The sequence below is a fragment of the Chelonoidis abingdonii genome, chromosome 3 (assembly GCF_003597395.2).
Source record: "Chelonoidis abingdonii isolate Lonesome George chromosome 3, CheloAbing_2.0, whole genome shotgun sequence".
Taxonomy (NCBI): Eukaryota; Metazoa; Chordata; order Testudines; family Testudinidae; genus Chelonoidis; species Chelonoidis abingdonii.
Window position 1 is genome coordinate 169,885,158 of NC_133771.1, and position 14,080 is coordinate 169,899,237.

The 14,080-nt window shown below is 39.6% G+C and overlaps 1 protein-coding gene across 1 annotated transcript in view; it reads left to right on the forward strand.

Annotated features, from left to right (window-relative positions):
• KCTD3 (potassium channel tetramerization domain containing 3) overlaps positions 1–14,080 on the forward strand; it is a 72,181-nt gene that overhangs the window by 51,583 nt on the left and 6,518 nt on the right. Inside the window, exons 10-14 of the mRNA XM_032769073.2 lie at positions 929–1,044; positions 8,067–8,154; positions 8,320–8,436; positions 9,764–9,934; positions 13,663–13,818. Coding sequence (XP_032624964.1) covers positions 929–1,044; positions 8,067–8,154; positions 8,320–8,436; positions 9,764–9,934; positions 13,663–13,818 — 648 coding nt within the window. The remainder of the gene's footprint in view (positions 1–928; positions 1,045–8,066; positions 8,155–8,319; positions 8,437–9,763; positions 9,935–13,662; positions 13,819–14,080) is intronic.

Sequence of the window (14,080 nt, forward strand, 5' to 3'; positions counted from 1 at the left end):
TTGAGCAAACTATTTATTTTATTATTGAGTTGCTCATGCATGCTTGGCTGTTATTTTTGACAATGTTAATCTTCATTGTTAAGCAATTGCAGTTTCTGTGACTGGCTGATCATAAAGAGATGTTTTAGACTTAGAAGCAGGATTTACTGTGACAATTGTCAAATGCCACCAAAAACAATTTCCAAAAGCCAAATTTGGGCACTTGCAAAAATCATGTTCGTTGTAAGAGATCTTCCAGTGTATCCTGATAAATACATCTTTCAGAATTAGTTATAAATGTGTGCCAGTTGGAGTATATGTTTCCTAGTAATATAATAACCACAAGACACATCTTTCTGCAATGTAGAAAGAAATAAAAGCGATATATTTTTCTGCTTAATTATATTTGCCTGTAATAGTTCATTTAGGTACAGAGGTGGCTTCCACAGCAAAAAAGGAAACCAGTTTGGTTTAATTTCTGATCATTACATTCCTAAAAGAATTTATTCAAAAGAGAATATCATGCATCTTTCATATTACTCTTAGTTATGTTTTTGACAATGCTTGCCAAATTTGTGTAAGCTTTTCGTCATTTGTGGACAGCACTTTTGATTTGCTTAACTGTACATTTATAAATTAGAGCTTGTTTTCAAATTAGAGCTTAGTACAGTATTTTGATTCTTCTTTAGCTGGTATTCATAAATGCTTTGAGGCCTTAGGATAAAGGTGGCTATAGAGGAACAAGGAATTTATTATTATTTTGCAACATGACTTTTCCCCAAAAAGAAACATTGACTGCATCAGCAGATTACTGCATGTTGAAGTAAAAGTAGTTTTAAGTTCATTATATGTCTAAAGAGAGGAAAGAGAGATTCCATCTTTACTGTTTTTTGGGGTTTTTTTGTATTTATTCTGAAAAGAAGCTTCATAGACTCTCTGTTTTTTGTAGGAGTGTTCAGTCTTGGAGTCCCTGTAGATGCCCTCTTCTTCATTGGCAACCAGCTGGTGGCTACTAGTCATACTGGGAAGGTGGGAGTGTGGAATGCTGTGACTCAGCACTGGCAGGTGTGTTGAATTGAAGCATTTTATTAATACATCGGTGTTTATCAAAAACTGATATGTTTTATGAGGAAACAAGAACAAAATCCATTTTTTTCAGATAAGAAAAATAATGTTTATGCATTACATCAGCATTTTAATATTGTAAGACTCTGACTTCTGCCTATCATTTTGATATTTTTAAGCATCATGCCTTAGGTATTTTCTCTCATAGAATTTTTCAGAGTTTATCTCTATATAATACTACTGAGCATTCCATTTCTTTATGCTCTTAAATAAAGAGAGACCTTTTAGGCATATCAAAATATTAAATGTCATCCATGAGTGTCTTCAGAACCTTCCTTCCTTAACCACTACCACTTGTTTAAAAGCTTTGTTTTCCTAATGGGACCCCATGCTTGAACTCAGATATGTAATTCTAATAGGAAATTTAATATATTACCATGAAGAGTGATCGCATTTCTCAGAGGAGCATATCCAAATCTTCAGATGTGAGTTTGCAAGTCTTTTGGGACCATGAAAAGTATGGTACAAACTTCGATAGCACCGTATACCATGCCTCAAAAACATCCATTTTATATCTATATACATCATAGATATGCTGTGATTTTTTTTTAATACATATTATGCATTCTGACAACAGGAATAGAGATTGTTGGATTCCAGACAAGACTGAGGGAAGAGTTGGGCATTCATGCAAGAAACAAACCTTGTAACACAGCCAGATGAATGTCTCCATGGGTACAACGCAGGGACAGAATGTAATGAAATCCAAGAAGCTGTCTTGCAAATCTTAAGTGGCAGAACTGACCTGAGGCTCACTCTGCAACTGCCATAGCACTAGTTGACTAAGTTCTGATTTGGCCCTTTAGCAACAATCTTGCCAATGAATAACACAGCGCAAAAAGGCAACCAACGCAGCACAGTTCTTTAGTTACATAGTGAAGGCTGACCTAATATGTTTGCATCAAATAAAACAAGCTGAAAGGCCTTTTTAAAATCTAAATTGACACCATGCAAAATGCAAGAAAACATTTGAGATATATTTGAAGTAATGCCACTTTTTGATTAGGATAAAGCTTCACAAAATATGCTGGTGGAACAAGGTGAAAGGAACTGTCAACTTAGGAAAAACAATTGGCTTCTTCATATGCCCTCCTTTGCTTCCTCCTTCATTTTCAGACCTCATAGGTAGATGTGTTTGTAAGGCAAGAATTTGAAGTTTTCTTCAGTTCTGCTGAGTAACTATCAATATTCTCTCCCTCTGAAATATGTGGATGAGTGTCCAGATTTGAACTTGCAGCTCTCTGCACTATGCCACGTGATTTTGCTCTGGAATTTACCAGTAGTATTATAAACATCTTTTAAGAGGCTTTGATAAAGTTGCCATTCTGTATAGCAATTTAATATGGCCACTGTTCTTAGTCAGATTTCTAAGACTTTTGTATCTCCTCAGCAGACCACTACCTGTAATAGCTGCTAGAGTCCTTGGCCTATCACAAGAATTTGGTTTAGGTTCCCTTCTGGTGTCAGTGGGATTTATTTTTAGTGAAGTAGGGAATTTTTGACAACTGTCACTATCCCTATCAAGATGTAAAAGGTTACTCCTATCCCTGACCTTGTGTAATTCTGTGTCCGAATTCTGAATCGCAGCTGTCTCAGAACTCTGGTTCTCGAGGGTTAGTCACACAGACTTTTGGGACATCAAAAACAATTTGTAAATTTATGAAATAATTAACTATACCTTTTTGATCTCTGCCTTTGGCAGTAAAACATATTTCTTAGACCCTATTAAAGAACTTGCTGGTAAACCTTTGAAAATTGTAAGGGCAAAAATAATGAGTCGAGACCAAAATGGGGTTCCTGATTGTAATACTTAAATTTAAAAGTGGGTAATTTTATGTCTATGGCAACAGGATTTCTCATTGAAAAGGAACAGTGAATTTTCAGAAGAGCACATAGACTCCCAAAGATAGCATAAAGGAAAAGACCTCATAAATTAAGGAAATGAAGAAGTTTTCATAAAGTAGGTGTCACAGGAGTTTGTTTTTTTTTTAAAATTAACTAGCTTTGGAACATACAAAGAAGGCCTATGCAAAGACATGCATTACTCCCTTTTGAGTTAGAAAAGGGAATGCAAATTTTAACCTTGTACAATGTACTTCTACTTACAGTGGACATGCTCTGAAATGCAGTGCTAGTTCTTGGGGTTTTGTAGTCCTACTTCACAAAGTAGAAAACGTACAGTACTTTCCTCGCAACCCACAGTCGTAAATACAAAAAAATCATTTAAACTTTGTGCTTCAGTAGGTTCTTGTTCTGCCTTTTTTGGGAGAGCCATTCTGTTACATTGGGCAGGGGGTTACAGTGTCCTGTGATCTTGGTGTAAACAGAATAAATACTCCATCCTCTTACAAGTCATCTTTTAATCGATGCTTTCTCATCCCCTTCTTTCTGAATTGCCTATAGTTCAAGCTCTACTTTAAGGAAGTTTTTTCTCTTCCAGCCATTCTCCCTCTAGCTAAGAGAGATCCTTATGCATTTTATATAATTCCTCCTCAGGATGTTATAATTTTTTCTGTATCCATAATAGATTCTGGCATCTCCTCCCTGATTCTCAGAGACTGGGGCAGACTAGCTGAGGTGGCTTTCCCTAATGTCATTCCCCAGGCAAGATTTTGATGGCATATGATATAGCAAGAAGGTTATAGGCATTAGATAATCTAGCAGTGAAAATCAGTAACGTGTAAACAGCTAGAGGAGGTTGAGTTTTTTCAGTTTTTTAAATTGACAACGCTGTATTAAATTGTTCACATAAAGATTTCAGTCTGCCAACTAGTAATTCTCAGTGGCTCGTTTCTAGTCACTTAAGCTAGTAGGAACTGTTGTTATGTAATTTTAGTTTTATTTCTAGATGTATCTCAAGTTCTCATTTACCAGGTAAAAACTGCTCATCATTTGGTCACTTACGCTATGTCTACACTCTGAGCTGAGAGGCTGATCCCCCTGCTTGTGTACACACACTTGTGGTAGCTCTCTTTGAGCTAGTGCAAGTATGAAATAGCAGTGTAGCCATAGTCGCGTGGGTTGTGCCGAATACAAACATAGAATCATAAGGTTAGAAGGGACCGTAAGGGTTATCTAGTCCAGGGGTTCTCAGACTTCATTGCACTGTGACCCCCTTCTGACAACAAAGTTATTACGTGACCCCAGGAGGGGGCCGGAGCCTGAGCCCTGCTGCCTTGGTTGGAGGGAGAGTGGGCTGCAGCCCGAGACCTGCCGCCTAGGTTGGAGGGAGAGTGGGCTGCAGCCGGAGACCTGCCGCCTTGGTTGAGAGTGTAGCTCAGGCTTCCCCATACAGTTCCTTCTGTTGTTGCCCTCTTGCTGCTCAGGTGGGTTGACTATGTGGAGCCTATTTTTCTTGCTCTACATGTTTTTCTTTACAGTATCAGGGTATGTGTTATTTCTGTCTGTGCACAAGCACTGTTAGTAGCATTCTGGAAGTCCTCAAGAAACAGCCAGTGTTTTGTAGTACGCCGGACCCACGCTAGAACACGCGTCTATATAGTGCGAATTCGCTTATAGTGCAGGACCGCGCATGGATCCCAAATTTAATTACCTTCATTAGAATCCATGGTAACGCGGTCCCCGCTATAATGCAGTCCCCGCGTTAATGCGGGACCACACATGGATCCCAAACCCTGCGTTCTGGCAAGGGTCCAGTGTAGTATTATAAATCTTTCGCCTTTTACTAAAGATTTCCGTGGAGAGGAATACCTTCTGTTCTAGGCTCTTCTCATGCAATCCAGTAGAGAGCACCTCACAATAATTGTTTGGCTTGATAAGCCTGTTGGAACTAAGGGTTTTTTGTCCTTCTGTTCTTAAATATCTGAACTCGGGAGACTAATGAACCATTGTGAAGGTGTGTTGCAGTATTCTAAGAATTCCAAGTGTGGAATCATGGGTTTTTAAAAATCAAGTTATTTGTGGTGATTCTTTTGCTATCCCATTATATTGTGTGTAGTAAGAATTTGACATGGTGCACTTCAGCTAATCCTGTGAAAGAATTGTCTAAAGGAGCTGCTATTCTTGACATTGTTGCTCAATTTTCTTGGGCAGTTGCTCAATATTAAAACATCTATCTAGGTTATTATATTGGCACTCATCATAGTAATATCTGAGCACTTTACAAGAATAAAGCTGAAACCTAACTCAGATACTGTGCATTATACTGATGAAGAGAAGCAAGAAAAGGGAATGATCACTTCAACTAAATAAAATAAACCCACCCCTTTAACTCTGGCAGTCTGTACTGAGGAAGTTTGCCCTCTGGAAGAAAAGTGATATCTTCAGTAAATATTTTGTTTTCTTTTGTGAAGCCTAACAGAGAATCTGAAAGAGCTGTAATTCTGCAGATTATTTGTAAACCAAAAGTGAGTTTGAGTAAATGTGAGTTACAGAAAATAAGAACGAGTTGTATGGAAAATGTTTTCTTTATCCTATGCATTGATCTGCGATAGGTATTATGTAAATAGTTTCTTTTCCAAGGGACTTAAAGGACACCATCAGCTTCACAAAACAATAGCTTCAGTTAGAAAATTTCATTAATTAATGTTTCAAGTAATCACCACACCTGAAGCAGGGGGGATGGATGTTGTCTGGGCTTGCTGGAAGAAGGTAGCAGTGCTTTATGGCAGGGGAGGGGTGGAAAGGAGGTCAGAAACTGCTGCAAAAAGATGGGTGGTGATCAGGTTGGCGGCACTGACACCCCCCGCCCCCCTGGAACATAAAGGTGGAAGGCTTTAAAAGGTGCATGCCCTGGCATTGGAATCCCTTTCTCCAAGCAGCAGGCAAGGCAGAACCCACCCCCCTCCCTCAAGGTGCAGCTATCAGCGTGGTTAGGTCTTGCTGTGGACATTGCACTAGTTGTTTCTTGTGGGCGACTGGAAGGAATTTTCCCCTCACCTCATACGGCTTTGGCGAGCGAGTTTTCTCCTTCCCCACAGTGCGTGTCAGGAGAGCTATTATGCGTGAGGAGGAAAAGTGGTTAGCCTATCTGTCGCCACTTATTGTAAGTGTGGTGGGATCCAGTATAGCAAAAAAAAAAAAAAAAACTTCGGGGAAACAAAAGGGGAGGGGGCCCAAAATCCAGTGAGCAGATAAATGGTTCTGGTTAAAGACTTAAAAAGATCTGCTCGTTTTAAAGGCAAGAAAGGAACGAATGGAGAGGGATGGGCGAAGGCTGTTCGGGTCCTCTGACTTGTATGGCAGAAGAGCCAAAACCCCTTTTCTTTTATAGCCACCTTAACTACTCCTACGAGGCAGGCGGACAGCAAGTCCAAGCCATGAGGACCTAGATGGAAAATGAAAGGAGCTGTGGAGCCCCAGGTATTATTTGAATGAACATAGATGTTGCCTGCACTGTTTACACTTTTATCACCCAGAATTCCAGACATCTAATTAATAAGTTCGGCCCAAATTAAATTCATATCAGTTGTCTCCTGCCCTTCTTTCCTTTATAGCTGGACAACAAACTAATGAATTAAATTGGACTAGTGGGTTGTAGGGGAAAATCTTTTCTTTAATGCAGTTTATGGTTGTGAATTTGACCATGCTCTATATAAAAATCAGTTTGGACTGACTGGACCCTTTTTTTTTTTTTATAGTGACTTGAGCTTCCTTTCTCAGTGCAAGTATAATGACCACACTCTCAATGGGAGCAGAGAGAAGCATAGCAGCTGAAGTATCCTGTCTCTGTAAAACTGCCTGAGCTTTTCAGTTCATTTGCCAAATTTGACACTATCAGGCTCTGGAACTCAACCAAAGACTGTGAATGGCTTGCCAATATACAGAAACCAGTTCTCTCCTCCCTTGGTTTTCACACCTCTACTGCATTAGAACAGGGCCTTCACCCTCCCTGACTTACCTAACCCTCGTTATCTCTAGCTTGGCTTGCCGAGCATACCTATATACCTGCCCCTGGAAAATTTCCACTACCTGCACGTCTGACGAAGTGGGTATTCACCCACGAAAAGCTCAACGCCCTCCAACGCTCCAAAACGTCTGTTAGTCTATAAGGTGCCACAGGATTCTCTGCTGCTTTTACAGATCCAGACTAACACGGCTACCCCTCTGAAGCAAAGGAGACATTCTTTCGGCCTCAGACTCAGAATCAACAGCCTTTGTAGTTCTGACTCTGCATGGGACTGGAACCCAATGGGTTCTTGGAGCACAAGAGATCCCCTTTCATTCCCTTGAGCTCCCTTTGTGAGGCTAAGAAATGACTGAAACATGGGAGTTGGAAGAGACCAGTTTTTCCTTCCACAGATCGCTTGACAGGGAAGCCCTTTCTCAATATTGCAGCTGCTGGAGAGGCTGGCAGGCAGGAGTTTCTACAGAGCAGGAGAGGAGAAGGGATAGGCTTGAATGCACTTGGAATGGTTGCTCTTGAATTTATTAATTCTCCCTTGCTAAAAATCAGCAGGGAGATGGAAAAAAAATGTGTTCTGTGGATTTTAAAATATATATACATATAATATAATATAAAAAGTTAGGAAGCACTATTTAAACAGTGCTGTAGCAGAAACTTGAATTTCTGAAAATATTAATGTTGATATTTTCCATTTTGACGGTATCATAATGCTGAATAATAATTACAGCTTCTGGTTGCCTTGTTTCTCTCTGTGTCCGTATGTGCATATTTAGGGTAGGATTTTCAAAAACACTTAGTGGTGGCTTAACTCTACCCCATTGAACTGAGTGGTAAAACTCCCATTGATTTAAATGGAAGAAGAGTTAGGCATATGCTGAGAGCTTTTGAAACTTCTATCTGGGGCAGTGGTGGGAAGCGTTTTTTTGTTTTGTTTTTTAAATAGTGGTGTGGTGCTACACACAGTATAAGAATCAAAATTATTTTTTAAAAACAAAATATTACAAGAAACAGCAAAGAAAATTGCACATGAACTTACCTTTAGAATTGAAAGAAAATGGTGAACTAATGTTTTATATTTCATTTACTGTTGTACTAGGTTCAGGATGTTGTCCCTATCACCAGCTATGATACTGCTGGATCTTTCCTACTCCTGGGCTGTAACAATGGCTCTATATATTACATCGGTAAGAACAAAAACAGCAAAATTGATATTGTAATGTTCAATTTTGTTAAAATAATTATTCCTAACAGGAATATTATCTCTTGTTCATAAGTGTAATCATTATTATGAACTGACTTTACATTTCTGCTGTTTTTTATTTGGATATCACTTTTTTTTTTTAATGCAGATATGCAGAAGTTTCCCTTGCGAATGAAGGATAATGATCTTCTGGTAACAGAACTTTATCATGATCCCTCCAATGATGCCATTACAGCACTCAGTGTCTACCTCACACCCAAGACAAGTTTGTATCATGCATTATTTACATTCCCTAGTAACTCATTGCACATAGAGATTTCACTTTCATATTTTAAAAGTATATTAGATTTCTAACAGCAGTAGCACTGATAAAGCTACTTAAGGATTGTGTGCTATATTCCATTATAAAACAGTTACCAGTGTTTAGTCATCATTTTAATTTTCATTAATCTTAAAATTGGTGTACAGACTGTCAACCTGGACATGAATTTAATTTAAAAAATATTTTAGAAGGATATACTACGCTTTGGAATGACAGATAGTATTGGTTTGGATTAAGTTGCATTCCCAGACCTCCTTAGGAAGATATTCACAACACCTTATTCTACACTTTAAGTCCTTCACTTTCAAAACACCAACACTCTTACCAATTTGGTCCTTATGCTGTGTGGACAAGGTGGCTACAGTCTTGCATGTCATGTTCCAGTTTGGTCAGACTGTACCAAAGTTGCTTGCCAGAAGTCTCTGCACACAAGCATTTAAAGGGCATTAAGAAACCTTCAATAACATGGGTTCAGATCAAAGTTCCCACTATTAATTTTGACAGTTTGGAGTTGCTATTCTGATCTTGTGTGCTCTGAACAGATGGAGTGATCCCCAGCCTTAAGGAAGAAAAGTGTAACAGAATATTATAGACATAATGGAGTTTTACTGAAAAATAATGCTACATCATTGATAAACTTCATTCAAGTTACTGGCGCATACTTCACCCTTTCATGAACTGTCAACCATTTGGAGATAAAGCAAAACCCACAAAACTAACTCTGATATATGAATGTTATTACTTTTAAATGTGGGATGCAAATATTTTTTCAGATGAAGATATAGGCATTTCATCAACTTTTTTTGTTTATCTTTCCCACACCTATATTGTTAATACAACTTTTTTTTCCCCTTAATATAATTGTCTTTCCCCCACAAGGAGAAGTAAATCTTGCAAGACAGGTGCTAGTCTCTGTGTTTCTAAATTCTAAAAAGCACTGAAATGCCTCTTTGGGGCCACAGGCAAGGAACAGTGTATAGTATGTGTTTTGGGATTTGCTTGATCTCTTCCCTCATATCCTTTTTTTGTTTTGTTTTGGGGAACTGCAGGATGCACTGGAATATACTGCACAACAGTAGATAGCAAATACTTGCAGAGTAGATAAAATTAATTTAACCCTTTTAGGGCTATTTACACTTGCTAATGAACTTAAATATTTGTGCTAAAATAAGTAGCTATTCACTGTTACAGCTCTGCTGATATAACTTTCTCCCCACCTTTGAGGAATGGTGGTTGGTTTAAAACATCTCAATGTTTGTGCCTTTTGTAGGTGTAAGTGGTAATTGGATTGAGATTGCATATGGCACCAGCTCCGGAGCAGTAAGAGTGATTGTACAGCACCCTGAAACAGTTGGGTCAGGCCCTCAACTTTTTCAGACCTTTACAGTTCATCGAAGTCCTGTTACAAAGATCATGCTGTCTGAGAAACACCTTGTGTCAGGTAATCTTATTTGTGTGTACAGATGCATGTGTGTCACTCGTTCTCCGTTTTCTATTTCTTCTAATATTCATGCTCCTTGTCTCTCCTTTTTTTTTCTTCAAACCCCATCATTTGGAATTACTTAACATAGTAGATTACATATAGAACAGCATATTAAGAAAAAAAACTTCTAAAAAAATTAATGGCATTGTAAACTTAAGGAGATTTCCGTTAATTATACTGTTGTTACAATACATCTCATTTTAGCATCTGCATACAACAAGAGTTGGGTTAAAATTATCTATATCGAGGTTCTCAAACTGGGGGTTGGGACCCCTCAAGGTCGTGAGGTTATTACATGGCGGGGTTGCAAACTATCAACCTCCATCCCATATCCCGCTTTGCCTCCGGCATTTATAATGGTGTTAAAAATGTTTTTAAATTATAAGGGGGGGTCGCACTCAGAGGCTTGTGATGTGAAAGGGGTCACCAGTACAAAAGTTTGAGAGCCACTGATCTATATGCTTGTCCTAATCTTGGTCTTTATAAGACATTTAATATTTGTACAATATATTGTATTCCATTTGCAGCAATTCATGATAAGCTTGTTCCAGAAAAACAATAAAATGTCTAATAAAAGATACTAATTTCTGAAACCAGGAATAAAATATGGGTTAAATTAATCTAATTCTCTGCATGTACCAGTCTATTATCAGAACCAACAGTTGTGCATATAGCCGTAAATTTCCAGTTAAGTAAATTGGGTGGAAGTATCTTGCATGTGGACAGAGAATCATAAAATAGAATGTGATTCTTGTGCATTTCAGATTTTATTCGTAACACTGTCTAACAGAGTGGGTTATTTTTGCATTGAATTTTATGAATTTTATAAATTTTAAAGAAATGGCAGAAAATAAGAAACTATTTAAATGAATTTGTGTGTGTGTGTGCGCACAAATCCTTGCTGTAAAGGCAATAAACGTTTTATTTGAATATTCTCACATTCAGATAAACTCAAATGTAATTGAATATATGACTGAAATAAAAATGTTTTCATGTGTTTTAACGGTCAGTGCATGCAAGGCTACAATGGCGTGTAGAGTACAGCCACTTCACACCCAGCTAGCACAGGTATAAATAGCAGTGTAGATGCTGAGACGTGGCTTAGGCAAATAGAACAGGTACCTTATATGCCGGAACCCCCAGGGCATATACACTGCACAGATCTCTATATGTCTAAGCAGTGCCCCCTACATCTACGCTTCTGTTTTTAGCAGTGTAGTGTCTGCTGCTGGAGTTTTTCTCTGTTGCAGTGAAAGACTCTGGCAGTGCGGAGGCAGCGGAAAAAGGGGTCTTCCCTGCCGTCTCCCCCTGCCAGAGCCTTTCTTTGCCACAGTGAAAGGCTCCGGCAGCAGGTAGCTGCCGGAGCCTTTCCCCTCCACAGGAGCCTTTCACTGCAGTGCATAGCTACAGATGGAGTGTTTGTATTCTACACACTGCTGTAAGTGTAGATTTAGCCCAAGATGCATGTTCTCAAGTAGTAATTTTAAAACATTGTAACTTCATGTGTTAAAATAATTGGTAGTACGTAGATTTAATTGGATTTTAAAGCCAGAAGGGAGCATTGGGGTCATCTGGCCTAACTTCCTGTGTAACACAAACTAGAGACCCTCACCCAGTAATTGCTGCAGTAGCAGGAATTATTCATACCAACTGTGTAAGTGACACTGTGGCATTCAGTAATTTGAGGTTGAACTAGAGCTTCTTTCAGAAAGACAGACATCCAGTTTGTTTTTAAAGGCTCCAAGTGATGGAGAATTTACCATTTCTGTCAGCAAGCTGTTCCAGTGACTGTTGCTCTGTTGTCAGTTGTTTAATTCGGAGATGCAGGTATGCTTGAGATGGTTTGTTTATGAGAAAAGCAAGTGTGTATGATGAGGTGGGTGAGTTAATATCTCTTATTTATTCCTGGGGGAATTCTGCACCTAATATTTTAAAATGCTGCATATTTTATATGTCAAAATAACACAATATAATTACATCAGTTTCACTTATTTTGGTAAGTAGTAGAAGTTTAAGAAACCCCTATAACAACCCTGTTCCTCTGTTATGCTTTTGTTGGGTGCCTCAGGCTGGATGTGTCACATGTACCAGCTGAGCACATCTTGGAGGAAAATTCTGTCCCTTTGGTATTTTAGTCAATTCTTGTTTTTTTTTCCCCTGACCCCGTAGGGTTACCATATTTAAAGTTCCAAAATAGAGGACACTACTGGGGGAGGGGAATGCGCTGGAGGGGTGTGTGAACTGGGAGCGGGCGTGTGTATGTACTGGGAGAAGATATTTGGGAGATGCGAGAGGGGCTGTACAGAGGTCCTCTGGCTCACACCTACACCCCCCACTTCTCCGATAGCCTAGCCATGGGGCCAGACACATGCACCCTCTTCCCCCAGAGCCCAGCTGCAGGGCGCCGCCTGACCCAGGTTCCTGCACCCCTCTCTTACCCCCAGAGCCCAGCCACAGGCTTTGCTTTGCATAGCTTCATTACTGTCCTGTCAGGCAGTAACGACCTGTACTTGCTGTTAGTGGGGGGCACAATTTTAAGATTTCGTTGCCTCTGGAACAACTTGAGTCATGCTCTTCCCACCTCCCCCACCCTACCCTCAGTCCCCCTCCTGGAAAGCAGGAGTTCCTTTCTGCAGATCTGGCAACTTCCGCACAGGGAGGGGGCCTGGCTGCACCATGTGACCGAACAGGGCTGGCAAACCTGGAACCATGGTCTGCCTGTGCCTCCCATGTAGGTGAACTAGGTGTTGGGCTCTGCCAGGTTCAGCAGCCCCTAATGGCAGTCAGCAGTGCCAATTCTGCGTGGGGGGGAAACAAAATTCTGCATTGCACAGTATTTCCCCAGGAGTATTTATTGGACCAACTTCTCTTGGTGAGAGAGACAAGCTTTTGAGCTACATATTATTCCCTCCCCCGCCTTCTCTATCTAACATGGGACTGACCTGGCTACAAAAACACTGCACGCGCGTGTGTGCGCGTGTGTGTGTGTGTGTGTGACTGCAACAATAGTAAGATGTACACCTTCACATGTTAGTTAGACTTTACAACAGCACTGGAGGGTAGGTAAACAGATAATGTTATTCCTACTTTATGGATGGAGAAAACCAAGGAAGAAAAGCTCTGTGACTTGTATAACCCACAGCAAAAAGTATGTTAGAAGTCAGGAGTTGTACAGTACACGCAGTATGCACAGGACCCACTTTTCAGATGTTTGTAACTTTTGCAGTCCAAATTTATTCAGAATGTATTGCTACTTCTAAGGCTTTTGTAAGCATTGTGATTCAGAAAACAAAATAAGTAATTTAATTATTGATGACTACAATTTCCTCTCATTTTATCATCGCAATTGATTGAATGCATTTTATTGAACTTGCTCAGAAGTTAATGTATTTTTAATTACTGAGGGTATGTCTACACAGCAAAGAAAAACCCTTGCAGGGTCCTAGAGCCCAGGCTCCAGCCTGAACTTGGAAGTCTGCATAGCAATGAAGCAGCCCAAGCCTGAGTCGGCTAGCATGGGCCAGCCGCAGATGTCTAGTTGCTGGGTAGAGATACTCTGAGACCCTAGATAATTTTAATTACATCATAAATGCTATGGCTTATAAATTAAAAGGAGTTTTTAAAACAGTCTTTGATCTTTTGTAAATATTCCAATGTTTGTTTTGTTTTTTTTCTTTTCTGTCTAGTTTGTGCCGACAACAACCACGTTCGGACATGGACAGTGACTCGATTCAGAGGAATGATTTCCACACAGCCAGGGTCTACTCCCTTAGCTTCGTTCAAAATCTTGTCCTTGGAGGAAACAGAGAGCCATGGTAGTTACTCTTCTGGAAATGACATAGGTAGGAAAAATGTTTTTCCATTACTTTGTACTGGACTTTTGGAGGGCTACTGTGCTCTGGAAGGTTTATTGCAGGCATTTAGCCTGATTTCTGCTCTCGCTTCATGTTCATGTGACTCCATTGACATCAGGTGTGTGAGTCTGTTTTACACCAGAGTAATTATAGCCTAATCAGCTTGCATTTTGATAATACTGTAGCATGTCTATAATATTCCTGTTTGAAAACTGATTCCAGCTACAGTTAATTTGATTTTTCTTTCCAT